This window comes from Hippocampus guttulatus, chromosome 20, assembly GCF_054856545.1.
Source record: "Hippocampus guttulatus isolate MCC_2025c chromosome 20, RoL_Hgut_1.0, whole genome shotgun sequence".
NCBI lineage: Eukaryota > Metazoa > Chordata > Actinopteri > Syngnathiformes > Syngnathidae > Hippocampus > Hippocampus guttulatus.
Window position 1 is genome coordinate 8426253 of NC_141280.1, and position 24275 is coordinate 8450527.

At 43.2% G+C, this 24275-nt stretch overlaps 3 protein-coding genes across 10 annotated transcripts in view; 1 reads left to right on the forward strand and 2 right to left on the reverse strand.

The window, feature by feature from the left end:
* LOC147187880 (B-cell lymphoma/leukemia 11B-like) overlaps window positions 1-5835 on the reverse strand; it is a 36691-nt gene extending 30856 nt beyond the window's left edge. The window contains exon 1 of the mRNA XM_086099694.1: window positions 5193-5835. Within this exon, the coding sequence (XP_085955820.1) occupies window positions 5193-5256 (64 nt within the window). The 5' untranslated portion in view covers window positions 5257-5835. The remainder of the gene's footprint in view (window positions 1-5192) is intronic.
* Window positions 1359-16379, forward strand: LOC147187881 (cyclin-K-like). 6 transcript variants are annotated; one of them, XM_086099699.1, is made up of 14 exons: window positions 1359-1534; window positions 1619-1857; window positions 2001-2080; window positions 8523-8580; window positions 11947-12188; window positions 12264-12345; window positions 12538-12669; window positions 12761-12866; window positions 12960-13017; window positions 13907-14079; window positions 14159-14364; window positions 14432-14462; window positions 14549-14620; window positions 15014-16379. In XM_086099699.1, exons 5-14 carry the CDS (start codon window positions 12037-12039, stop codon window positions 15553-15555), a joined length of 1554 nt encoding a protein of 517 aa, XP_085955825.1. In that variant the 5' UTR covers window positions 1359-1534; window positions 1619-1857; window positions 2001-2080; window positions 8523-8580; window positions 11947-12036; the 3' UTR covers window positions 15556-16379. The 6 variants fall into 6 exon arrangements, with proteins under 6 accessions (XP_085955825.1, XP_085955826.1, XP_085955821.1 ...); XM_086099700.1 differs by lacking the exons at window positions 1359-1534; window positions 1619-1857; window positions 2001-2080 and adding an exon at window positions 6487-8105; XM_086099695.1 differs by lacking the exons at window positions 1359-1534; window positions 1619-1857; window positions 2001-2080; window positions 8523-8580 and adding an exon at window positions 11253-11393 and having other exon boundaries at window positions 15014-15583; window positions 15676-16379.
* Window positions 16380-17202: 823 nt separating this feature from the next.
* The window catches only part of LOC147187882 (coiled-coil domain-containing protein 85C-B-like), a 38230-nt gene continuing 31157 nt past the window's right edge, over window positions 17203-24275 (reverse strand). For 2 of the 3 annotated variants that reach the window (XM_086099702.1, XM_086099701.1), the window contains exons 4-8: window positions 24088-24129; window positions 22309-22413; window positions 22086-22178; window positions 21900-21998; window positions 17203-20733 (exon numbers count right to left, since the gene is read on the reverse strand). In XM_086099702.1, coding sequence (XP_085955828.1) covers window positions 20644-20733; window positions 21900-21998; window positions 22086-22178; window positions 22309-22413; window positions 24088-24129 — 429 coding nt within the window. In that variant the 3' untranslated portion in view covers window positions 17203-20643. The remainder of the gene's footprint in view (window positions 20734-21899; window positions 21999-22085; window positions 22179-22308; window positions 22414-24087; window positions 24130-24275) is intronic. The other variant, XM_086099703.1, reaches the window with a different exon arrangement.

The following is a 24275-nucleotide window of genomic DNA, read 5'->3' on the forward strand; positions in this document are numbered from 1 at the left end:
ACCACATGGAGGGACATGCTTTACAATAGACACCAACCATTTTTAGGGTTGGCAATTCCTCAATATCTTCACTTCCCATTTCGCGTTTCTTGTTTGGTTTGTTTTGTTCTGTTTCGCCAGAACGTGAAGAAATTTGGAACATTTGGAGAACCGTTTTTTTTTGTTTGTTTGTTTTTTTAATGTTCCGCAACAACAACAACACTTCATGGTGAAACTCAGTTGGCATCAGGAGATTTTGAGTCGGCCTCGATGATATTCAATATCCCCCTTACTGCTTTATCACTTGAAACGTGTAAATCAACCCCAATCCACACTTGGAGTGCATTTTTTTTTTTTTTTTTTTTTTGAAAGGCTCAGTTGTGCTTTTTCTCACGCCGCGTCAACATTGCCGCTTTGGTGTCTCGCGCATGGCAGGTATCCTTTTTCTTTTGCTCGAAATGAGCACTCAGACTCCGGAGAAAGTAGAAAACTGCTCGCGATATTATTAGGAAGCCTAATTGTATTACTTTTGGAAGAAAAAAAAATGAAGCAAGTAGGCACGGCAACGGTGTAAGTCTGGTGTGGCGGTGAAGAGAGGCAATGAATGAAAGGCAGCGCGTGTGGCTCGAGGATTGACGGACACCGAGTCCAAACCTCAAATTATAGAAGTCGTAGAAACATTATTGTTGACGTGGTTGAATGAGAAAGCTTGCTGCCGATAAGATGCCAAATATCGCCCGCATTTCGCAACGTGCTGGTCTGGGGACCAATCGCGTCTTTGATACAATTATTGCGGATCTTCTGTTGCCGAGGAACTATGTTGGATATAGTTGAGGAGCTTCATAAATTTGGGGGGTGCGGCAGGAGGAATAGTGTGCAATAAAATCTTCTGATCTAAATTTTTTTTTTTTTAACTACATGCCAGTAATAATAAAAATAAAAAATAAGGTCAACTTAGTTTTGGGAAAATCACAAATTTCGGTGACTTCCGTCAACTTAATTCTTTGGCTCAACTTTTGGTTCCCGAATGATTGGCATCTCAATAGAATGAAAGTAAATGAGTCATTCAGCCCCCCCCCCCCCCCCACTCCCACAAATCGTTTTAGTTTTACATTTTTAATCCATTTTTTGAAATGTTTAAATAGCACTGTATTGTATAAAAACAATGTCAAGAAATAAAACAAGATCGAAAATGTGTAATCATGTATGTTGGGACAAGCTGAGTCACAACAACAGATGTAGTGAAGTGTGTGTGTGTGTGTGTGTCCCTTTAAGGGGTGTGGCCTGTTGAGTAATGTTAAGAACATGGCATGTGCTCAATCTTTGTTTGTTTGTTTTTTGCTCCCTTTTTTATTTCTTCTCTCCACTCGAGTTATGGCATCTCTCAACCTCGCTCGCAACAATTTCGGCCACTTGTACCGTCGAGTGAAAACTGACTGAATACTTTGTCCCTCAGGAGATTTTTACGTATCTGTACGACGAGTCACGACACTTGAGTTGTACTCCCGACAGTTGGAAAACAGATACGTGCATTTCTGACTCCTTCTCTTTCAAAGTAAGAGGGCGTTAACACAAAAGCCCATTTGCTTCCAACCATCGGTTTTCATTGAAAACAAAAATTCTCTTTTTTGCATTTTAGATCTTCCAGGCCTATTTGACGACATGTAAATAGACGAAGGGAGGCTGGCGGCTCTGACGACAAAGGCGCTCGATTCCGTGACTCTCCGCGCGCCTGTCCAAAAATATGCTGCCATTCTGGTTCTCTGCACCAACGGGGGGTGCCCCCGGCGCAAAGGCCCTGTAGGGCTCATCATCATCCGTGCGACTCCCAACGACTGTCAGAATGGCGGCCTCCGGCCACCTGCGGCGACTTCTCGTGTAAGCGGACACCCACCCCGCCTGACAGTTGACACCTCAACTCGCGCTCAACCTTTTTACGTTATTCCTCTTAAAAAAAAAAAAAGACCACAATAACCGCTCATTATGTGTTGACTTAATCAAATCTCCTCTGCCTCCTCCAGCCTGAGGTGCGATCCGACTCCGGATAACCGGCACAATCCACCTTAAGGAAACAGCCCACAGTGACAAGCTCAAGTCCAAAGTGAGACAGTTTGACCGTTTTTTTTTTTTGTTTGTTTTTTTACACGTGTGTGTCTCTGTGTGTTGTCCTCCTGCTCTGTTGCCTGAGTGTAAACACGAATCGGAATTGGCCGGCGGCGAGGTTGCTTTTGCGTTCGTCCCCAAACGCAGTTCAAGAACAAGTTGGGCTTGATGAAATGCGGCCTGCTCGCCGCGCTCACCAGAAAATGACGACGTTGCGCTTCGGTTTCATAACACAAGAAACGAACAAGAAAAATCATATTTCCGCGTTTAGGGGAATCGGTCGAAGAAATTTCACTGTTGATTCAAATTCAGATCTTGGATTATTATTCCCATTTTTAGTCAACAATTTTTTAATTTTTATTTATATTTAATTAATCAAATTTATGTGCATCCGTTTATTTACTATGCCGGTTTAGGGTTAACCTATCTCAGCTGACTTTGGTCTGAGAGGCGGGGTACCCCCTGGACATGTAAACAGTGGATAGAAAAAGTCTACACACCCCTGTTCAAATGTCAGATTCTTGTGCGATTAAAAACATCATCAGATTACGATAAATCGTTGGAAAACTTTTTCCGCCATTAACCTGTTCAACTTCATTGAAAACAATCGTTTCCAAATTTTGGAGAGAGAGAGAGGGGGAAAAAAATGACACTCAAAGTCTCCCAAACACCAATGGGAAAATGTGTGATAGGCTGTCACACACAGCTGGAACTGGGGCCTCAGACAAGATGGAGGGAATTATGAACGGCTTCAAATAATAGTCCGTGTTAGCACAAAACCTTCAAGCAAAAAAAAAAAAAAACAAAACCAAAAAAAAGTCAGGAAAAGCCTACTAGAACATCAGAACTTTATTTGGAGTTAATCCGAGGTCAATCACCCTCCAAAAAGTTGCATTTAAAACGGGTATGCAGACTTGTGTGTGGTGTGGGTTTTTTTTGTTTTCCTCTTATTTTTTCAAATATATTGACTGTAGGGTTGACAACCAAACATCTTCAAATGTCTTCAATGATGTTTTACAACTTTTTGGCTCCGATCGGTTCTCTTTTTTTTTCTGGTTTTAAATGTGCGATTCAATTATTTTTATACGCATAACGTATGTGAAGCATTAAGTTGCAAAATATTATATGATATGATATCAATTTTCATTGTACACCCAAAATACAGAACAAAATGAAGCGGAGGTGTGTTTTCACCACGTCCAAATTGTGATTGCTTTGCCTTGGCAGAGGTGGGTAGGGCACACTGGGGTTGACATTCAGACTTCCGCTACACACACACACACACACACACGCACGCGTACACATGTTCACTTCTAACGTGTATTGCAGTTGTCAGTTCTGAAGCAGAATTACGCTAATGCAAAAGAAGCGACTTAAACCTTCACTGGGAGCAAAATGTTGACGGTTTGGCCTTGGCGTATAGGTTTCGCCCGACTGCGATGACATTCAGGCTTCCGTTCAACACGCGTTCTTGTATGACACACACACACACACACACACACACAGAGCCGGAATAATGATTTGACTCATCTTTTTAGATGTCTGGAGTGAACCTGAGTAAACAAGACAAACATTGTCGCTTCTGCACTGTTTGTGTTTGTGTCTGTGGCTGTGTGCGCGCGCGTGCGTGTGTGTGTGTGTGTGTGTGGTACAGAACAGGTAGGACCAGACTGAGGCCCTTCTATTTTGCACGGCCAACCATGTTGCTCGTCTTGACACCTCCATGTGGCTCAAGTTCAAAAGCAAGCAAGTGTGTGTGTGTGCGCGTGTGTGTGTTATGCAAAGTGACACAAAAAAAAGACGTCAAACAAAGTGACCCATGGCTGCGAGTGGGGGTGGGAAATATTTAACTGTTACGCCACAAATTTGTCCCCCAGTATGCCCCCCCCCACACACACACACACTGAGTGCCTGAGTGCCCTGCAGCTGACAAATGAAAATATGCAAACTTTTTTTTGTCTTAATGCAGGCAGGTAAATGTCACACACACATGTGAACACTCTTGGCACCCGACACACACACCCTGAGGTGCAACTGTAGTTTGGATTATTAATTTTTTTATTTATTTTTTTGCTCTCCTCCACACTCTAAAATTAATTGTCTGCACATGAATCAACTTGACTAATTAAAATAATGCAAAGTGCGCAACGTGGCTCGCTGATTGTAATAATAACAATAATAAAAGTGCAATAATAAAGGGGGAATAGCATGAAAGAGCTCCTCAATTGTCTCACTAAGTGATGAGGATCAATAATTTGTAAGACACATTACAAAAAAAACATTGGCCACAGATTACATCATGTGCTGGTGTGCATTGAATTAGCGCGATTAGGCCTCGTCTATCAAATCGGATCGAGCAGCAGGCAGCACCCGAGACGATGAATGTTTCAAATTGATATTCAGATTCGGATTAGAGGACACTTTTAATCTTTTACGCGGCGGGCAAATAGATAAAAGTGTGTAGAATCACAAATGGCTTTGTCAAGATAAATTCTTTTAAGAAATGAAATGAGCCAAAGTTCTTATCTCGTCATGCATGATTTCTTGTGGTTAAACAAACTTTTATGCAACATTTGCGTGCGGGCGTGTGCACGCGCGTGTCTGTGTGTGTGTGTGTGTGTGTGTGTGTGTGTGTGTGTGTGTGTGTGTGTGTGTGTGTGATGATGATTGCAATAAGAAGGCAAAGTAACTTGAACGTGACGAACGCGTGCAATTGGCGTGAGGTGCACGTGCAATGCACACGAGATCGTTATGAGATCGTTCACGTTTTTGTACGCAAATAATTTCTGTCCAAACAATACTTGCATTATCGCCGGACGTCTTTTCAAGAGAAAAGACAAGAGTTTCTCCCGCTCCTAAATAAACGAAGTTTTAACGCAAACGTCTTCTGTACCGCGGTTGGGATATTTCAGGTGTGTTTCGTGATGTTTGTCGAGAGATCCACGTGTCGAAATCCAACAAGAGAAAATGCGAGTTTTGGAATTCGCTCGCGTCCAAGTTTAATTAAAAAAAAAAAAATCGACGCGCGGGTGGGTTTTTCTTTTTTTTTTTTTTTTTTTTTTTTCGTGCCGCCCACAGAAAAGATGTGAAAGGTTCGGCGTGCGTCTCACCTGGTGCCGTCTCCCGGTGGCTCAACGACAAGTGCTGCGGGTTCACCTGCTTGCGGCGGGACATCGCCCCGGCATTTACTCTGGCATCGCCCGGTGAACGGCACTTGGAGTCGGCTCGGACCGTCTTGTCGGTCCGCTGGTGGCTCTCGGCTGGAGCGCGGACCCTTACTCCTCCTTTTTTTCTTTTTCTTTAAATGGGAATTGGATTTGATCTGCTTTTCTTCCTCGATAATTGCCGCACAAGTTTGGCGGGCGAGAAGGATGCACGCTGCACGCTGTCCCTTCTTTCGGAGGCAAACAAAAAACACCTGGACGCGCGCAGCAAGGGGGGGCGCGGGGGGGGGGGGGGTGAGAACCCACAATGCCGAAACCAAAACAGAAAGCTGCAAAATCCTGCGTATGCGACGCGTCTTTCTTGTCAGTGTAAATTTAGGATCCTTGCCGCAAGCACCGTCCTCTTCGCTGCTGGTGGTGGTGGTAGTGGTGCGCTCAGGGAAGAAAAAAAAATGGCCCTTTGGCACCGGCTCCTTGTGTGCGTTTTGGCATCGGCGCTCGGAACGGCAACTCTTGGCTCCTGTGGCGGGAGACTCGCTGATGGAGAGAGAGAAAGAGAGAGCGAGGCAGAGAAAGAGCGAGCGAGAGAGAATGCACGGGGCAGACAAGACACCTCCTCCTCCTCCTCCTCCTCCTCCTCCTCCTCTTCCTCCTTGTCCAACAAGAGAGTCCAAATGTTTTCTCCCGCTTTCCCTGTTGGGTCTTGTTTAAGAGGACGACCCCGTGTGTGTGTGTGTGTGTGTGTGTGTGTGTGTGTGTGTGTGTGTGTGTGTGTGTGTGTGTGTGTGTGTGTGTGTGTGTGTGTCAGTCAGGGTTTTGAGAAGTGCCTGGCATGGCCGGATCAAGTCGGGCCAAGGGTTGGGGCTGCACATGCCCACCCCCTTTTTTTTAATTTTTATTATTTGCAACAAAAGGCTTCCAGTGTAAAATAATTGACATGAATGCGTGTATGCTACATGCATGCCAGACCAACAGGAGGCGCTGTAATCCACCCCTACCATTTTGGCCAATCAGAAGCAGCAAGAAAGTGACGATAGCTTTTTTTTTTGACTGTCACGCTTAAATCTAAAGTTAAAACATACAAATTATTTGAATAATAATTCTAATTGTAAAAATAAATGCAGGTCACACTGGCGTTTCAGCCAATCAGAAGTCAATTTAGTCAATCGGAATCTGGAAAAAGTCACTATAGCGGGGAAGGGTGCATCAGGAAATGGCTTCCATAAGAAATTAATTTTCTGACCTCTCTTGAAATGTTTTGGCTTTTTATATATGTATTTATTGAGTTTATATTTTGATGAATAACTTGAAACTGCCATTGTTCAAATTGACAGCTGTGTTGCAGCAAGTGGCGCTGTAAACATCACACCGAATCGTTGACAATACAGGAAAACGTATGCCTTTTTTTTTTTAAATTACATATAATTTTATATTTTGTGTTGTATGGACAATTTTAAATGTCGTTTTTCTTACATTAAAGAGCATAAATTAAAAGTAGTGAAAAATCCTTTTAAGTTTGCAGTGAAGTAGTTGGCACGGACTTTGAAAAGCGCTGCCGCTTGGCCGATGCCGTGACCATCGACACGCGTGTTATGAGGCAACAGCGCCCTCTGTTGACCCGGTCGAGTAGGCCCCTTGCTAAACATGCCAAGCTGTCGCCTCTTTTCATGGTTTGCCTGTCTGGAGCTGCAGAGGTGGCGAAAGTACTCACACCCTGTACTTGAATAGAAGTACTGATGTTTTTTATTTTTTTAAACGGGTTTAAATAGAGGTACTGATTGAAATCTTCCAAAGTGAGAAGCACAGTCTCTGGAAAGTACTTAAGTAAAAAAAATAATAATTTTTGCTCTCCGGCTTTATTTTTAACTTAGAAGAGCCTGAGTTATATACAAAATACCCAATAGTATTTTTTAATCAGATATGCAAGTAAATATTACAGGTTTTGTCGATTTTATATATATTTTTTGACTGACCATTGTGTCACCGTTGCTGTGAAAGTCTTCTTCATTCGTGTCTTTTGACTGTATTATACTGCCCCCGGTGGGGAAGTGATGCCAACCAGAAAGTGTCGCAATCAATTCACCATTTAATTATTTTCATTGCATTTAATTATGTTATTGCTATGTGCTTTATGAAGTCCAAGGCTATTAAAAAGCACTAATGAGCCGTCATCATTCACCATCCGTGACCTGATCCAACGCAGTAGCAATACATTGTCCAATATAAAAGAGTGCCGTTTAAATGTTGACACCATTTCCTGGCGGAGCACAAGAAGCAGAAGAAGAAGGGTTTTCTCTCCTGCTCGCCACAGCGGCGATACATTTAACGCCGGGCCATTAATAAAAGATGGTGAGCAATTTTAAGAGCATTAGAAGTTTGATTGCTGCGGGGAAGGCCTCGGGGACTTTCAGAGCCACTAATTATTTATATAAATGAAATGTCATCTTGGCTCTGGCTCAAGTAGACGTAACCTCGGCAGACGCGCTCGCGCGACGGAGGACAGAGATGGCACGACAAAGGCCGTCCTTCCTCGTCAAGCCTTTCCCAGATTACCTGTTCTGTATAGAGGATAAAGAATATATATGCAGTAAATTGCATTTTTGTTGAACACAGCATGTAAACGTTCACTGTGCGTGATCGAAAAAAGTAAGCGAACCCTTGGATTTAATTTCTGGTTGACCCTTCTTTGGCAGCGATAACCTCAACCAAACGTTTCCTGTAGTTCCAGATCAGACCTGAACAATGTTCAATTTTGGATCATCCCTCTTTACAAATCTGTTTCAGTTCAGCAATGTTCTTGGGATATCTGGTGTGAATCGCTCTCTTGAGATCATGCCACGGCATCTGTATCGGGTTGAGGTCAGCACTCTGACTAGGCCACTCCATAAGGCGTCTTTTCGTCTGTTGAAGCCATGCTGTTGTTTATTTCTGTGCTTTGGGTCATTGTCCTGTTGCATTGAGTTCTTCTGCAAAATATCTTGGTAAGCTTTGAGGTAGCAAAGCAGCTCCAAACCAAGATGCCCTAACTGTATATTATCAGTGTCAATGTGTTGTTCCACTTTGTGGTCAAGTATGTGTTGCTCAACGTGTTATAACAGCCACGTAGATGGTGCTCATTAGTACAGTACAAATACGGTATACAAATATTGTATTTTTATTTGAGTAGTTGTAGTCACAGAGGGTTTTTTTTTTCTTCCAATCCCATACTGTGCACCATCCTTTATAGGCGCAAACCTTGACACTTGTCCTAAAACTTGTTTTTCTTTTTCATCTCAGGCAATCGGAACGCTGTTTGGAGAATCGTCAGGCTTCTCTGTTTTGTCTCGCTCTGTTGGTAAGTTTCTTATTTTATTTATTTTGGTCGTCTCTTGGACAGGTTGTAAAATGATTTCATTGTGTTGTACTATTGCATGAGCAGTGGTAAAAACTTTCATTCAATTCCATTAGCCCACCTTTAGCATTTTGTATTACTTGGCTAGCATAAAGCTAAACATACTTTCCTCAGGCAACACTACTGTATGCGGTTGTTTCCGCAATATGTGGAAGGTTCTTTGTTTTATGTTTAGTTTGACAGTAAACTTCAACTGGGAGTGACAAAAGTGACACAGCGTTGTATATCGAAAAACTCACTGTCTGGTCGCTCATATCTCAAGGCACCACTGTACTGGACAGATGGACAAATTGTGAAACCAAATGTGCGGCTGAAAATTTAACTGGCGCCTCCAACTGGCAGAAATCTGTAGTTGTACACACTTCCAAACTTTTTGGCGAGTGCTTTCAGATTTCATGTATTTTATTTTGTTCTTGTTGCAAGCAGCGACACCAGCAGATACTAAAGGAAAAAAATAACACAAACCCGAGTTCACACACACTCTCCCCGGCTCCCTTGATCCTCACCCGTGGGTGCGCTCAATAATACATCAATGTCTCCATTATAGCTTGTATGCGCAGGCAGTTTAGCCTGCACACGGGGTGCGCGGCATACACCACAAATACCGTTTGTGGACACGAGAAATGTTTTAAGTCCAAAGTGTTGCCTCCGAGGGGGCATGCTGAGTGCCGCTGTCAAGCCGTTGGGTACCTGAACGCACCTCGGGGTGTTTAGAAGAAACCGGGCGAAGAGCAAAAAAGTTTTGGCGCGCTCAAATGACACACAGCAACTTCAGACGTCAAACACAAGCCACTAAATGAGCCTGGTCACTTTGTTTGCTAATACAACTCCAAATCAATAAACATTTCCCTATAGGAGCGGTGGATTTGTAAATTGTCTGTTCCTGGGTGAAACCATCCAGATCGTAAAAGCTTTAACCAGTGATTTTTTTAAAGTAACATTTTAACCTTCGTTCTTACAAAAAGGACAATTAAAAAACGTACATGTTAAATAAATATAGGACAAGTGAGAAATTAATTTAAAAAAAGGAAAAATTAAATTACTTGTAAAAAGCTTAAGTTGCCCTTTTGAAAACTAAAATACATTTTCAAATCTGGCAAAAAAATTATACCCTCCAAAAAAAATAAATAAAAATAGGCCAATAGATACGAGGACAAACAGTGCACACAATGCAGTTTTTATGAGTCCAAAGTAGGTTAAAAAAGAAAAGACATGAATGTGGCACCCTTGGGGTCAAAGGCCGCGCCCATTTGGATGCGTCAAAGCTCAGCATGACATAAACAATGAGAGGTCCACTTCATGGAAATATGAATATTGCACTCATCTGAAGGCGCAGCGCTTCATTATGCAATGTTTAATATTAATAAAGAAAGTAGATAGATATATTATTCATAAGCTGATTTACTGTGGAATCCGGGAGTGTGCGTGTGTGTGTGTGTGTGTGTGTGCGTGCGTGCGTGCGTGCGTGCGCGCGTGTGTGCATGTGTTGACGTGAGTGACACATTGAGACGCTCTCTTGCTACGGGCGATACAAGCAGATGACGCTCTTACTCCTTTTCCATCCACCAGTTAAGAGGATTTGTCCGAGCACCGATGAATTTATAATGAATGCAGATTTTAATAGGGGGGCCTAAATGATTCACTGCGGGTGCGTCTCAGAGGTGCGCCCGCCATGTATAGATGAATCAAGGCGGGTCGACCGATGTCATTCAGAAACGTGTTTTTTTCACGGCAGGTAGTGTTTCTTCATGACATGTCAATTTTAATTGTTTCGGAAATATTAGTAGCCAAATTAGCATGGTTTTGCATGACAGTCGTTGCTCAGGCTCTAAATAATGACAATAGACATGACTCAGGAAGGGTGAAAATATATTACTGAGACTGTATGGTTGATTATGTATTTTATATACAGGTATGTATAACTGTATTTTGACGTGCAGCACTATGCCAATCTTCTCAATGAAAATTACTGCAGAAATACAATGTGCATGTGTATCCTTTCAAAGCATAACTCATTTCTCTCTGATTCTAGCTCGACGAATAATTTAAGATAGGGCACAAAGCAAAATACATTTCTCTCATTGTAGTATGAGTAATAATTGTGAATGCTGTCAAGAGTCACATTTGATTAAATTAGACGCCACTTGTCCTCTTCTACTTGGATCTGAAATTCATTTTTACAAACGGTGTCAGGTGTCACATTTGATTAAATGAAACATCGGTTTGTCCAAATTGACAAGTAGTTATTTGGCTCCGTCTAGTGTCCGTAATTGCAAGTGCAGCTACTATACAGAAAAGTGCCTCAAACGATAACAGTACAATATTATTATTATTATGAAAAGAAAATAATCGTAATAAAATGCAGCAGACATATGAAAGGCTTAAAAACAAAAAAGTAACGCCAATTGTCACATCTTGTTCAGTCGTGGCTGGGAATTGTTTTTTTTTGTTTGTTTGTTTATTTTTATTTTTGTCGTCGTCGTAGGTTTCGAAACTCGGCGATGGATTAAGCGCAAAATGGAATTCTATTTCTATCTACGATGTTCATGACGCAAAAATTTGCGTGCCATACTTCCAAGTATCGCCAAACGCGCTTAATGACGTCATACTACGCAACATCCGTTGAAATCCGTCATGGCGACGTTCTTTCCAGTCACAATGGATGCCGCTTGCTAGCATATTTGAAGTTGACCAGCAATTGTTCTTGCGAGTCGTCGGGAAGGATTTTTTTTTACGCCGGTGACTTAATGTTAAAGGTAGGACACGGTCCGTCTTTAGAAACTTGCAAATGTTGGCAATTATTGGCTTTTTTTTTCTAATCGCCGTGACGCTTTCGAAGCGAGCTTAGCATGCTAGCTCGTTAGCTCGCCAGCAACGCATTAATGACAAAGTGAAACGTTCACTTTTTCTACCTCAATTATTTCGCTTTTTAAATAGCCTAGTATCACAAGTGAGGGGTGTTAGGTAATTTAATGTCAGTGCGTGGTGACCTCACGAAGTTGTTCAGGTTCATGTGCTAATTGTGAGCATAATTGAATATATTGACGTAGTGAATGAAGGAATATTGAGCCTCTTAATTAAGTCATAATGGTCTGCACCCGACAGGAATTTGTGTTTTTTTTTCCTGCTCAACTCACGAGACACTTAATAAACTTTGAAAGCTTAGAAAGTATGTAATTGAAAGGTGATAAGCTTGTGTAGTGCAGTGTGGAATAAAAATTGATTAAAACAGTTTAAAACATATAATATACTGTAGATATATACTTTCATGGTGTGAATGTGTGGTGTTTTTGTTGCCCCACCCTTTAGCAGGCGGTCAACGCCGGCCCCTCGGCCTCAGTGCCCTCCCCCCAGCCGACGAAGGAGTCGAAAGAAAATGCAGCGGCGAGCCAACAGGCCATGTTGGACCACATCAAGCCGTGCTGGTATTGGGACAAGAAGGATTTGGCGCACACACCCTCTCAGTCGGAAGGCCTCGACCCGGGCACTGAAGCTCGCTACCGCAGAGAGGGGGCCCGCTTCATATTCGACGTGGGCACCCGACTTGGCTTGTATCCTCTTCTTTGACCTGCGTTTCAAAAGCAGCACGTCTTGCGTCTGTGTTTTGCTTCCTTGACAACTGGCAGACATTATGACACACTGGCCACCGGCATCATCTACTTCCACCGCTTCTATATGTTTCACTCTTTCAAGCAGTTTCCCAGATATGTAAGTTGTGTATTATAGTTTTTTTTTTTTTCATTGAGTGAACAAGTTCCAATTTTTTTAAGGAAAATAATCTTTCTCTAGAAAAATGCATTTGTAGAAAAATGTTACAAGTCCAATTCTCAGAGATTTCTTTTTTCAACTAAGAAAATAGTTTTCAGAAAATGGAGCGTTAACGCAATGTTTGTGTTTGAGGTGACGGGCGCTTGTTGTCTCTTTCTGGCGGGCAAAGTGGAGGAAACGCCCAAAAAGTGTAAAGACATCATCAAGACGGCACGCAGTTTGCTCAACGACGTGCAGTTTGCTCAGTTTGGAGACGACCCCAAGGTGCACCTCGCAACCATTTTTGTGGGAAATAAGTTGACCGCCGTTGCTCGAAAAAGATGCGAGCAAAACGGTGCGTCTGTGTTTGTTGCAGGAGGAAGTGATGGTCTTGGAGCGAATCCTTTTGCAGACGATCAAGTTCGACCTGCAGGTGGAGCACCCGTACATGTTCCTCCTGCGTTACGTGAAGCAGCTCAAAGGTTGGCGCGGTGATATTCTATCGTCACGCGAACATGGTCATTGTTGTCATTGAGCGTTGCCAATTAACGTTTGACGTCTTGCGTTTGTGAAAGGGGAGAAGAACAAAGTGTGCAAGGTTCTCCAAATGGCTTGGACCTTCGTCAACGACAGGTGAGGCTGGTGTCATGTGACCGCTCGCATTTATCACCTATTGAACTACGACGGGGAAACGCCACCGGACTGTGCCATCAGATTCAGTGTTCCCAAATTCAATTATTTAGTCAATTTAAAAATCATTTTTCTATGCCAGCGATGCAGGCAGAATAAGCAAATGTTCATTGCCATTCACTCAACTTGGAGGACAAAGTGGGATTAGGAGAAAAATAGTGCTGACGTAAAATAGTACTTTAGAGAAACTACTTGCTGACAACATAAAAAGTTGTAATATTACTAAAATGTCATTTTCTTCTGGAAAGAAATGTGAACTTGCAACTTGCCTCAAGGTATCGTCCCTTTTCTCTCCCCTTACAGGGATGGCAATTTTCCGCGGATACGCGGAAATCCGCCATTTTATTTCTTAAATTGATCATTTTTGTGAATCGTCTAAATCCGTTGAGAAAATTTTAGGGGGGGGGGGGTCAGGTACCTTATCGTCGAGTTTTCACGAGCTCTCCCGATCAGTCTTTCCATCTTCCGATTGTAAACAGCCCTGCGATTGGACGTGTATGGCGTCTTACTTGTTGTGATTGGTCGCCCCGTCCAGGCCACGCCCCTTTCCGCTTTTTTCAGCACTAGCCATTGCCATCCCTGCCCTTATCATTGTGGGGGGGGGGGGGGGTTCTGTCTAAATAATTTGAAAAATGGCCAGTTTTGTTTTTGGAGCCTTTTTTTTTTTTTTTTACTTGGCAAGATTGCAGGAGAAATCGCAGTCTCTTTCATGTATTTATCAGGAAAACATACTTGGCATATGCAAAAAAATATATACACTATATATTGACCTACTACAACAACGGGTGAGGCTTCCAGCAGCCCTGTAGTAACCAAATGGCCCTCCACCCAGCAGCCTGTGCACCATGCTGTCGCTCCAGTGGGAGCCGGAAATCATCGCCGTGGCCGTCATGTACCTGGCGGGCCGCCTGTGCAAGTTCGACATCCAGGAGTGGACGGCCAAGCAGTCGTCCCGCCGCTGGTGGGAGCAGTTTGTCCAGGACGTCCCCGTCGAGCTTCTGGAAGGTACCGCCCCGCCATAAGCGCAACATTAAAGACGCTGTCGAAACAAAGTTCGGAAGGAAAGGCCAATGTTGTGTGTCAGACATCTGCCATCAGATCCTGGACTTGTACTCCCACGGCAACAAGCCCATCCCCCAGCAGATGCAGGAAAAGGAGCGGGCGCCCGCCGCCCCCGCCCTGACCCCCACCCCTCCGGCGCCGCCGTTAACCGCCAACCCGCCCCCGCCACCAGCCAAGAAGGCGTCCCCGCAGGGCGGCAGCCCCACCCGACAACTCAAACGAGCACACGTGAGGGAGCGCCTCATTTGCATCCTTTTCTTGCCTCCGGTCACTAAAATCTTGGTTCTCCACGCAGACCTCCCCCAAGGAAGAACCAAAGCCTCCAGGTACGGCCCCCCCCCCCTCCATCTCTTTGAATAATATCACGCTTTTAATATTTGAACACGTTTAATTAATCTTCTTTTATCTTCAGAACAAGTTGGATCAAAGATTCCTCGACTGGAGAGCCCCATGCCACCGTTGCCCACCTCGCAGCCGCCGCCTGGTACATGCATGCACAAAAAGAAAAACCTCAGGCCTCTTCTGCGCCTTATAAAAGAAAAACACATGCCCTCAAAAGACTTTGTCAAAAATTATGTACGTTCAGAAAAAGAACTTTTTGAGCTTTGTGATATTTTTACAAAAATGCTCCATTGTGGGGGGAAAGTTCATTTTTGAGATTTTTGGGGAGGGAGGAAAAAAGTCCAAATGGAGAACTTCATTCGTGTAGTTTGTTCCCATTCCAAAATAAAATGTTTAGTTCTTAGTAAAATTTGCAACATGCTGAGATAAAGTCCGATTTGGGGGGGTGGGGGAGAAATATTCTTTCAATGTTGTGTATGTAAACCATGGGTGTCGTGGAGTGGAAATGTTTGTATTGTATTCCTTTCTTTTCCAGACCGCAAGCCCGCCGCCCCCGCCCCTCCCGCCGAAGCGGAACCCCCAAGCGAAGCGGCCCCCCCGCCCCCTCACGCGCCGCCGCCCACCCAGCCCCACGCGCCCCCTCCCCTCCCTCACCGGCCGCCCCCGCCGCCGCCTTCCAACTACGTCATGTCCACCAGCGGCTCGTACATGTCGGGCGAGGGTTACCAGAGCCTGCAGTCCATGATGAAGACGGACGCGCCCGCCTACGTGCCCCCCATGCCGCCCACCTACGCCCCCCCGATGCCGCCCTATCACGTGTACCCGCCGCCCACCGCCCCCCCACCGACCCATCCTCCACCCACAGGCTACCCGCCGCCGGCCATGCCTCCCAGCTACCCGCCGCCGGGCTACACCAGCTTCCCTCCGCCGCCGCACATGCCACCAACGCACGTGCCCCCGCCCATCGGCCTCCCCCCTGCCGGGTACCCACCTCCACCCGTGCCGCAAGGTCAGTCGCAGGTTCCCCTGCCCCCGCCCCCTGGCATGCCCATGAATCGCGGCGGCTGGATGAGATGAGGTGAGCGTCACTGAATAGACCCTGAAAGTTAGTAGTTATTTTTTTCTTGCCGGAGTCGTACTTTGGTTTGGTGGGTTCACTTCCACGGTGTGTAGTAAGTAGTCTTGTCGTCTCGTCAGGGTTTTTGCGGACCAGGTGAACCTTTCTGCTTCCCCTTCTCACCTTTGGATTTGTGTCAAATTGGCACTTGGGAAAAAATAAATGGCTTTTTTTTTGTTCAGTTTGCTTCCGTTGTTGTGTCGTGAGAGAACTGTTGGAGTCATTTATTGGTCGTAACAGTTTTCCTAGCTCATCAGGTTTTTGAGAGATTTGGATTTGTTGTCTTTAAAGTTTGACCTCTAAAAGCCTGTATAAAACTGATTTTTGCCATGCATTACAAATTATAATTGTGACGTTTCCAGGAAAAAAAATCCACTTGTTGAACCTGACCCTTCATTCTTAAATATTACAATGACTATACATGCTAGACAAATCTAGATAAGTTTACTTGCCCCCCCAAAAAACCCCAACCAATTAAAATTTATTTTTTATCAGTGTTAAGTACCGTATTTTCCGCACTATAAAGGCGCCTTGTGTTGTATGTCCATGACGATATGTCGACCACAAGATGGCTCCTTACAATGTTATAACTTGCTTTTGGTTCAGTGAACTGTTGCTGCTTTATTAAATACGTTTCTGTTACAGCTCCGAAAGAAGGAGAGCTGCGGTGTTGTTTTTTAAAACGCCCACTTTATGAATGCTTTTCACCGTCTTAACAAATACAGGTAATCTCTGTCCGTCTCGTGCCTTTTCTTCCGTTCCACTCGAGATGCGTTCATGACCGCCTCCAAAAAACTTAAATTAACGATTCCTTCAATGAAACTACGAAAATTGAAAATAATGCATCGAAAGAGAAAATCAAGCCAGGAAATCACAAAATAAATTCTGGGGGGGGGGAGGGCTATAGAATTTATTTTATCGTTTGTGAATACAGGACACAACAAAGGAATAAATAAACACTTCTGAGACAGTCCGGTCTCCTCCATTTTACTGACATCTGATCGTTTTGTTGGTGCTACGCTCAAGGAAATTCCAAAATAAATTCTGTAGGGGGGGGGTATAGAATTTATTTTGAGATTTCCTCCCTTGATTTTCTGTTTTGATGCATTATTTTCAATTTTCGTAGTTTCATTGAAGTACTGTAATCGTTAATTTACGTTTTTCGGAGGCGGTCATGAACGCCTCGAGTTGAACAGAAGGAGCGTAGCTCCATCTAGTGGATGCATTGTAGATTGTGTGTAGATTGTATTTTCTTTCCAAGCTATTAATAGTTGAACACTAGTTGGTACTATTCAGTCTCCTTCTTTTTCCAGCTCAACAGTATTTTATTTTGTAGCAACACTGCCACCTAGTGTACAGTCAGAACATAACAAGTGATCTACGTTTTTGAGACTTGCACTTAAATCGGGCGAGCTTAATGGATTAAAGTAAAAGTAGTTACTTCTGAACCAAAATAAGTTCCATAATAAAAAAAAAGTACTTTGCAATAAAATTACTTTGACCAGCACAATTGTGTCCCAAAAATGACGTCCTGATGTAAATGTACTTTCCCAGTGGTGCCACAGGGGGGCAGTGTCGGTGCAAAAATGAAGCAAGCGGAAGCGCCGTTGAGTCAACTCGTGTTTTATTTTCTCTCCTTATTCTAAACGTGGCCCAGACCACCGGCTGCGGTCTCCTCAGGTGCGTTGAGATGGACGGGAAGACGTTACAGTCATGCGAGCCACGACGGGCGGGAATGTCAAACGTGTACAAGTCCAAATGTCTATATACAATTTTCCTGCAAAAGAGAATCATGGCTTCCAGTCGTTTCCTCGAATAGAAAAAAAAGGACACTTTTTACTGGGAGTTAGTGGATTTCAAATTAATATTAAGGCCACACTGAAGGAGGGAGGAAAAAATGCAGTCGCAGTTTAGTACCAATGGTATGATGAAGACAAGGACGATTAAACTAAAAAATATTTTTTTAAAGCACTTTTGTCATCTAAACATCGCTGAAGAAAAAAACAGACTCTCAGAGACAGATTTCTTGATCAAACATAGCTTTTTGCTAAATAAGTTTTTAAAATCCCATTAAACTGAGGCCTGAAAAAAAATGGTTTCAACTTCTCAAGGAAAAACAAATTCTCGGAAAATATGATTTTTGTTGTTTGTTTGAATTCTAGAAAAGTACAATGTAAAATAAAAAGCCCTGCAACTGTTGGCGAAAAAAAACCTTAACTATTTAAATAAATAAAATTAACATTTTCTGCACTATAAGTTTTGTTGTATGGTCATTACAATATGTCGACCCCAATGTTATAACTTGCTGTTGGTTCAGTGAACTGTGTCACTGCGTTAATAAATAAGTTTTTGTTGTAGCTCTGAAAAAAGGAGAGCTGCGGTGTTGTTTTTTTTGAAACGCACACTTTATTAATGGTTTTCAGTCTCAACAAATATAGGTACGTCTTTGTCCATCTCCGTGCCGTCTCTTCTTCCGTTCCACTAGACCGCCTCCGAAAAACGTAAATTAACGATTCCTTCAATGGAACTATGAAAATTGAAAATAACTCATCAAAAGAGAAAATCAAGCCAGGAAATCACAAAATAAATTCTCTAGCCCTCCCTACAAAATTTATTTTGTGATTTCCTCGTTTGTGAATACACAACAAAGGAATAAACACTTCTGAAAGAGTCCAGTCTCTGACATTTTACTGACATCTGATTGCTCTGTTGGAGCTACGCTCAAGGAAATAGCAACAGAACGATCAGATGTCAGTAAAATGTAGGAGACTGGACTGTCTCAGAAGTGTTTATTTACAGTATATGTTGTGCATTCACAAGTGAGGAAATCACAAAATAAATTCTGTAGGGGGGGCTACAGAATTTATTGTGATTTCATCGCTTGATTTTTTTGTTTTGATGCATTTTCAATTGTCATCGTTTCATTGAAATAATCGTTAATTTACGTTTTTCAGAGGCGGTCATGAACGCGAGTCGAACGGAAGGAGCGTAGCTCCATCTAGTGGATGCATTGTAGATTGCGTTTTATAATCCAGCACGTCCAATATATGAAAAAAATAGGCCATTCATTGAGGTGCGCCTCATAATCCAGTGCACCTTTTAGTGTGGAAAATACGGTACAGAGAAATGGTGGATGTGGAAAATATACTGAAAAGAACCCATTTTCCAAAGACTTCTAGAAAAGCAACAACTCTCGACAGATTTCCCCTCAAAAGCCCACCTTTTTTGGGGGGGGGGGGCGGGAACGCTACTTTTGTGGAAAAGAAGCTCATCTTACATAAAGGATTTAAGTTAAAGCTTCACGACAAAAAAAAAAATAAATACTGGGTAAAACTAAGACGAGCAATTTTTTTTAATCGCTTATTTTAAAAAGTTGGGCTGAATTCGATTTTAAGTACTGTACTTCAGTATGTAAGCTACTATTGCACTAAGGTTGCAAAGGGTTTTGTTATTCAGTGTGGCCCTAATACACAGAGGACATGTTTGATTCTGGAAGTGAAAACGTAATCATTATCACAGTTACCGTCGCGTGCTCTTGCTTCTGACATCAGGATGTTTTTTTTTTTGTAGTACTTTTTTATTTTATTTAAAGGAGGGTTGGGGTATGGCTAACAGGTCAAGACCGCGTGTTGTCCGAACCGTAAAAAGTTGGGGAAAAACATGCACAACTATTGCAAAGCGAGTCGCTTTCCGCTTCAACGCGACGCCGACCTGAGAGTGTGATTGTCGAGCATGCACACAGCATCCAAACAGGCTCGTTTCATTGTTTCAAAAGTCCAAGAAAAAAAAACCAAAACTTAAAATCGGCTTGATATCCCTCGAGAGAACTCGTCGACACCGGATAAAGAAAGATTATTCACAATGTAACCAAACGTCGCCTCCGCCCTTTAAAAGTTTGATCACATGGCAGCACTAAAAATCGCACCTAGGTTATTAGCGCAACGCTCAAAAAGGAAGGCGGGGGGGGATACTACGAGAATAAAGTCAGAACGCTCGATTTGATTTTTTTCTAGAATAACTACTGGATACTTATAAGGGGGAATTTTTAAAAAATGGTTGTGACTTTGGTGGATTCTAAATTGCACGTGGGAGGGGTTCCCATTATTGCTAAAATTATAATTACCTACTTTTACTGATGTACTGTTCAACTTTGATTTTTAAATTTTTTTCCCCAAAGAGAAATGTTTTTTTTCCCCTTTTCTGTTTTATTAAGCTGAAGAAAACAACTCGTACTACTCTCCCCCCTCCCCCAAGATGTTTTGTTCTCCCTAAAAAGTTATTTTTAGAAAGAGATAATTGTAATATTTTGGGAAAATAGCTGTTAGAGCCAACTTCATTCTTGCAATGTTCCGATTTTCTTGAAGCTAAAAATATACAATTTCACCGCACTATTCTTTTTTTGTAATTTTCTAACTTTATCCACGCAGTATTATTTATTTTTCATTCTGAGCATGGCCTTAATATGTATTGGCGAAACCAAAAACCAAAGTAAAATGGTAACAATGAAATGTTCCTATTTTTGTTTGTTTGTTTATACAGAATATACACAAAATGTGCTAAGTCACAGTGCATCCACACGACTTAACACTAACAACCATTTATATTTCTTTTTCCTCACTAGTGAGTTTGTGAATGATTCGTGAACAACGATAAGAAATTACAGTTTTCAGCGTTAGGCTACATTTAAATCGTATCATATGACTTTCCGTAATGTTTTGTATTGCGTGAACGCTAGCAAGAAACCCGATACGCTCAAACCTCATTGTACTCAAACGCGATACCCATGACAGGAGTGAGAGGGGGGAGTGCTCATTTCAAAAAATATTGAAGATTTCGGCCACCCTATGCGGCAACTGTGCTTGAAACCACGTCGTGTTGGCACCTTCCGTCTCCGGGCCCCCAAAAAATAGTCATGTAGCCGCAACATCGTGGCAAAGGTCAAAACTAGCGCGCTAGCTTATCCTGGTACTGGCGGTGTGATGGGTATTCCAGTTGGTTCCAGGGTGGTGGACGTCGCGCACGGCCGCCCCCCTGCTGGCGGGGAAGCGCTACAGCGGCCCCTTGAACTGGTTGCCTGACAGGTGCTGGCGGACTGAAAGCTTCGAGCCGGCTGCATCGCCGAGCTTCCTCCACACCACCTGCACAAGCGGCAAACAAGTGCAGGACTTTTTGTCAGAGCGTAATTTGGACCCAAAAACAACCCCCCCCCCCCCAAAAAATGAAAAATGTTTTACTACAACACAGGCGCACGACATAGCTCGAGGGACATAATAAACCACTATAACCATTTCCAAACAAAATGGCCGCTAACATTTTATAGATGCTCCCACCCTTGTGAAGTTAAGCGGAATGGATGGATGGCATATGAAAAAAATATATATCATGTGGAATCCTGCTTTTTAACGCATGTCAATGTGTTTTGCCTCATTTTGTGTGCGTACATATTTGGTCACGACTGCTCCCTGAGTTTGTTGTGTCACTGTCCAATATGTTTGTGTTACCCATTTGTTGAAATGTGATTTTATGGGTGTAAAGCAGGGGTGAGCAATTCCAGTCCTGGAGGGCCGACGTCCCGCCGTCTCTCCCTGTTGCGACACATCCGATTCAAAATCAGGCTTTCGCAGAGCTTGCTGATGAGCCGATCACTTGAATCAGGTGTGTCGCGACCGGGAGAGATGGGAAACCGTGAAGGAGAGCGGGGGCCCTCCATTGACTGGACTTGCCCACCGCTGCTTTCAACTCATAAAAAAAATGGAAGTGTTGTTGTCAATGCTGGGAGGGAGTGAAAAAGACACAGCGGAGGCCATTGTCTTCTCATGAGTGGAATGACCTGATTTGGTGAATAAAAAAGTGACCGTGGGAGACGGTGCTTCTTCTTTGTTTTTGCCAAACTTTTCGTTGCAGCCCAGAATAGCAAATGCAATACTTAGAACACAGTTAGCAAGAACAAAACAACAAAAAGGGTCTGTGTGTGTGTGAGAGAGAGGGATGCTGACGCTATTCTCAAATTGGGATTTTGTTTTTTATAATTGAGAAGTTGATATTTCGTTGGTTTTTCTCAAAAGTGCAACTGTTTATTCTTGAAAAATACAACTCTGTACCAACACACTTTGATTCTCTCCTCTATCATCTCAAATTGCTTTAAAGCGTCCGTGTTTTATGTGATGTGTTCATTATTTTCCATGATGTTAACTGTTAAGCGCTTTGTTACAGCTGCTGCTGTTGGGAAAGCACTTTTTAAATCAGGATGTATTGTACATTGTAGTACGCGGACGTTTCAGAAATTTTGTAACATCTTACGTACGTTGCACATCTCCCTGACGATGGCCTTCTCTTTCTCACTGAGGTCATCCTCGTAATCTTCGGGAACTTGCTTGTCCAAGTTCTCGTGGACCTCCAGAACCTGCAGGGGGGGGGGGGGGGGGGCATTTGTAGAGTGGCCAAACAAAACTCAAGAGTGTGGCGGATACCCCGCCGCCCCTTCACTCACCTTCATGGCATGCACCACGGCCTCCGGCTTCTGCACGCATGATAAGTATCCCGTGGCCGGAGACGATTCGCTGGTAGGGAGGCGGCCCGAAACCTGGACGTGAACGCCGACTTTAGCATGAGCGTAGATGGCGGTCAGTGACGGCTTGAACCAATCACATCTCACTTTTGTCACCGGTCTGCTGGGTGTGTGTGTCTGTGTGTGTGTGTGTGTGAGATCTGACCACATTGTGCAGGGCATCCTGGCGTTGAGGCAGGGAGGACAGCTGCGACTCTGAGTGGTACTGGGTCGTCCCTTTGCGCAGGGCTCGCAAATCACCTGGATGACACTGAGTACACGGTGTTTGAGGTTGGTCAATGCGAATATATAAATACAAATGAGTCCATAAAAAGTGCATTCGGTTTGAACCCGCAGCCGCAGAACAGAAAGCAGAACAGCCAGAGCAGAACCAAATTGAAGCATTTCCAAAAAAAAGTGTTGAAAAGGGGGGGGGGGGGGGGACCAGATGAGTGAGGTGTTAGATTTTTTTAAAAATATTTTGAAGAGAACTATGTTGTGTGAGGCATGAAAAAAGAAACCCTGTACAGTAATTAAATAGTTCATGATTAGGAAGGCATTTCAAAAAAAGACCATATTTAGTAAACCTTGTATAGTAATTCGATGTAGATGAAGCCGAAAAACCCCCCACCAAGTATAGTAAGGCGTTTTTAGCGGAAAAAACGACCACATAAAGTAAGGCGTTTTTACCCCGAAAAAAAGGACATGGTATAGTAAGGCGTTTTTAGCCGAAAAAAACGGTCAGTTGAACCAGGGTTGCCTGGACCGAACACCTGCATGTGTACCTCTACACTGCCAGTGACTGTGACTTGACCTGAACGATAGGTGTATTTGGCATGCACTATGGAGGGTTGCCAGTTAAAAAAAAAAGTGTTTGGTGTTGTATTTTCACACATCACCAAGCGGGGTTCGAACCGGGGTTGTCTGGACCGAACACCTGCATGTGTACCCCTACACCACCAGTGACTGGGACTTGCCCTGCAGTATTGGCCTATTTGGCATTCACGAGAGAGAGCTTACAGTTAAAAAAAATAAAAATTTTAAAAAAGCGAAGTGTTTGGTGTATTTTATTTTCACATGTGACTGAGCGGGGTTTGAACCCAGGGAGCCTGGACCGAAAGCCGGCGCGTGTGCCTCTACACTACGACATATTGTCGAAAAAAACCCCACCATGTAATACTATACTATATGCTATACATGGTGGGGGGTTTTTCGTCTAAAAACTCTTTACTATACATGGTCGTTTTTTCCCGCGAAAAATGCCTTCCTATACGTGGTCGTTTTTTTGGGCTAAAAACGCCTTACTACATGGTCGTTTTTTTCCAGCTAAATAGCCTTACTATGCATGGTCATTTCAGGAAAAAAAAAGTCTTACGATACATGGTTGTTCAAAAACGCCTTCCTACATAAGGTTCTTTCAGGGGAAAAAAATGCCTGACTATATATTGTCGTTTCTGAAAAAACACTGTAATCTTTCTTGACGTTTTTTTCTTCTTATCAAGACACCTATACACGGTCATTTTATCAAAATTAGAGAGCGCTAACATGAGCATGAGAGTTGCGTGTTTAGCCAATTTCGCCCTTGTGTGGGAACATTCACACCTGGTCTCCTCATGCTTGCTTCTTTGCGGGTTAATATGCACACGTTGAACGGCATCCAGGGAAAGGTCAACATTCCTGTGATAAGAGACTTTTGTTCCCTTCAAGCAGGAAGTTTAACAATCACCAAAAGAGCCCCCAAAAATTGAGAGGTACAAGCCATTAGCTGCTTGTTTATCTTAGCATCAAGACAATGATGGCGATAGAAAGCCAATTGGTAAGTTCTCTGCAAATGTGAGGTTCAATGTGACTTTTGTGTGTGTCCACCCTTTGCAAGTGAAACCCCGAAAGGCTGAGCTGAAATTCCACCACCAGAGAGAGAGAGAAGTGGGTGGAAAACAGTTACCTTTTTCATTTGTATCTGTGATAAACTATAACGGCTATGAGCCTGCAGAGGGAAAAATGGCAAGACTGTTGACAAGGATTTGAGTACAGTGACTACAGAATAACAGCAAGTCATTCATAATTTGGGAGAAATAAAAACAAAAAACCCAAAAAGAAATAAGCAGGGACAGTCCGGTGAATTAAGTGCAG

Bases quoted from the DNA above. Each gene is read 5' to 3' on its own strand.
- LOC147187881 (XM_086099695.1), top strand. The intron at 12,867-12,959 runs GTTGGCGCGGTG...CGTTTGTGAAAG, and splicing joins TTACGTGAAGCAGCTCAAAG to GGGAGAAGAACAAAGTGTGC. The intron at 13,018-13,906 runs GTGAGGCTGGTG...CCCTCCACCCAG, and splicing joins TGGACCTTCGTCAACGACAG to CAGCCTGTGCACCATGCTGT.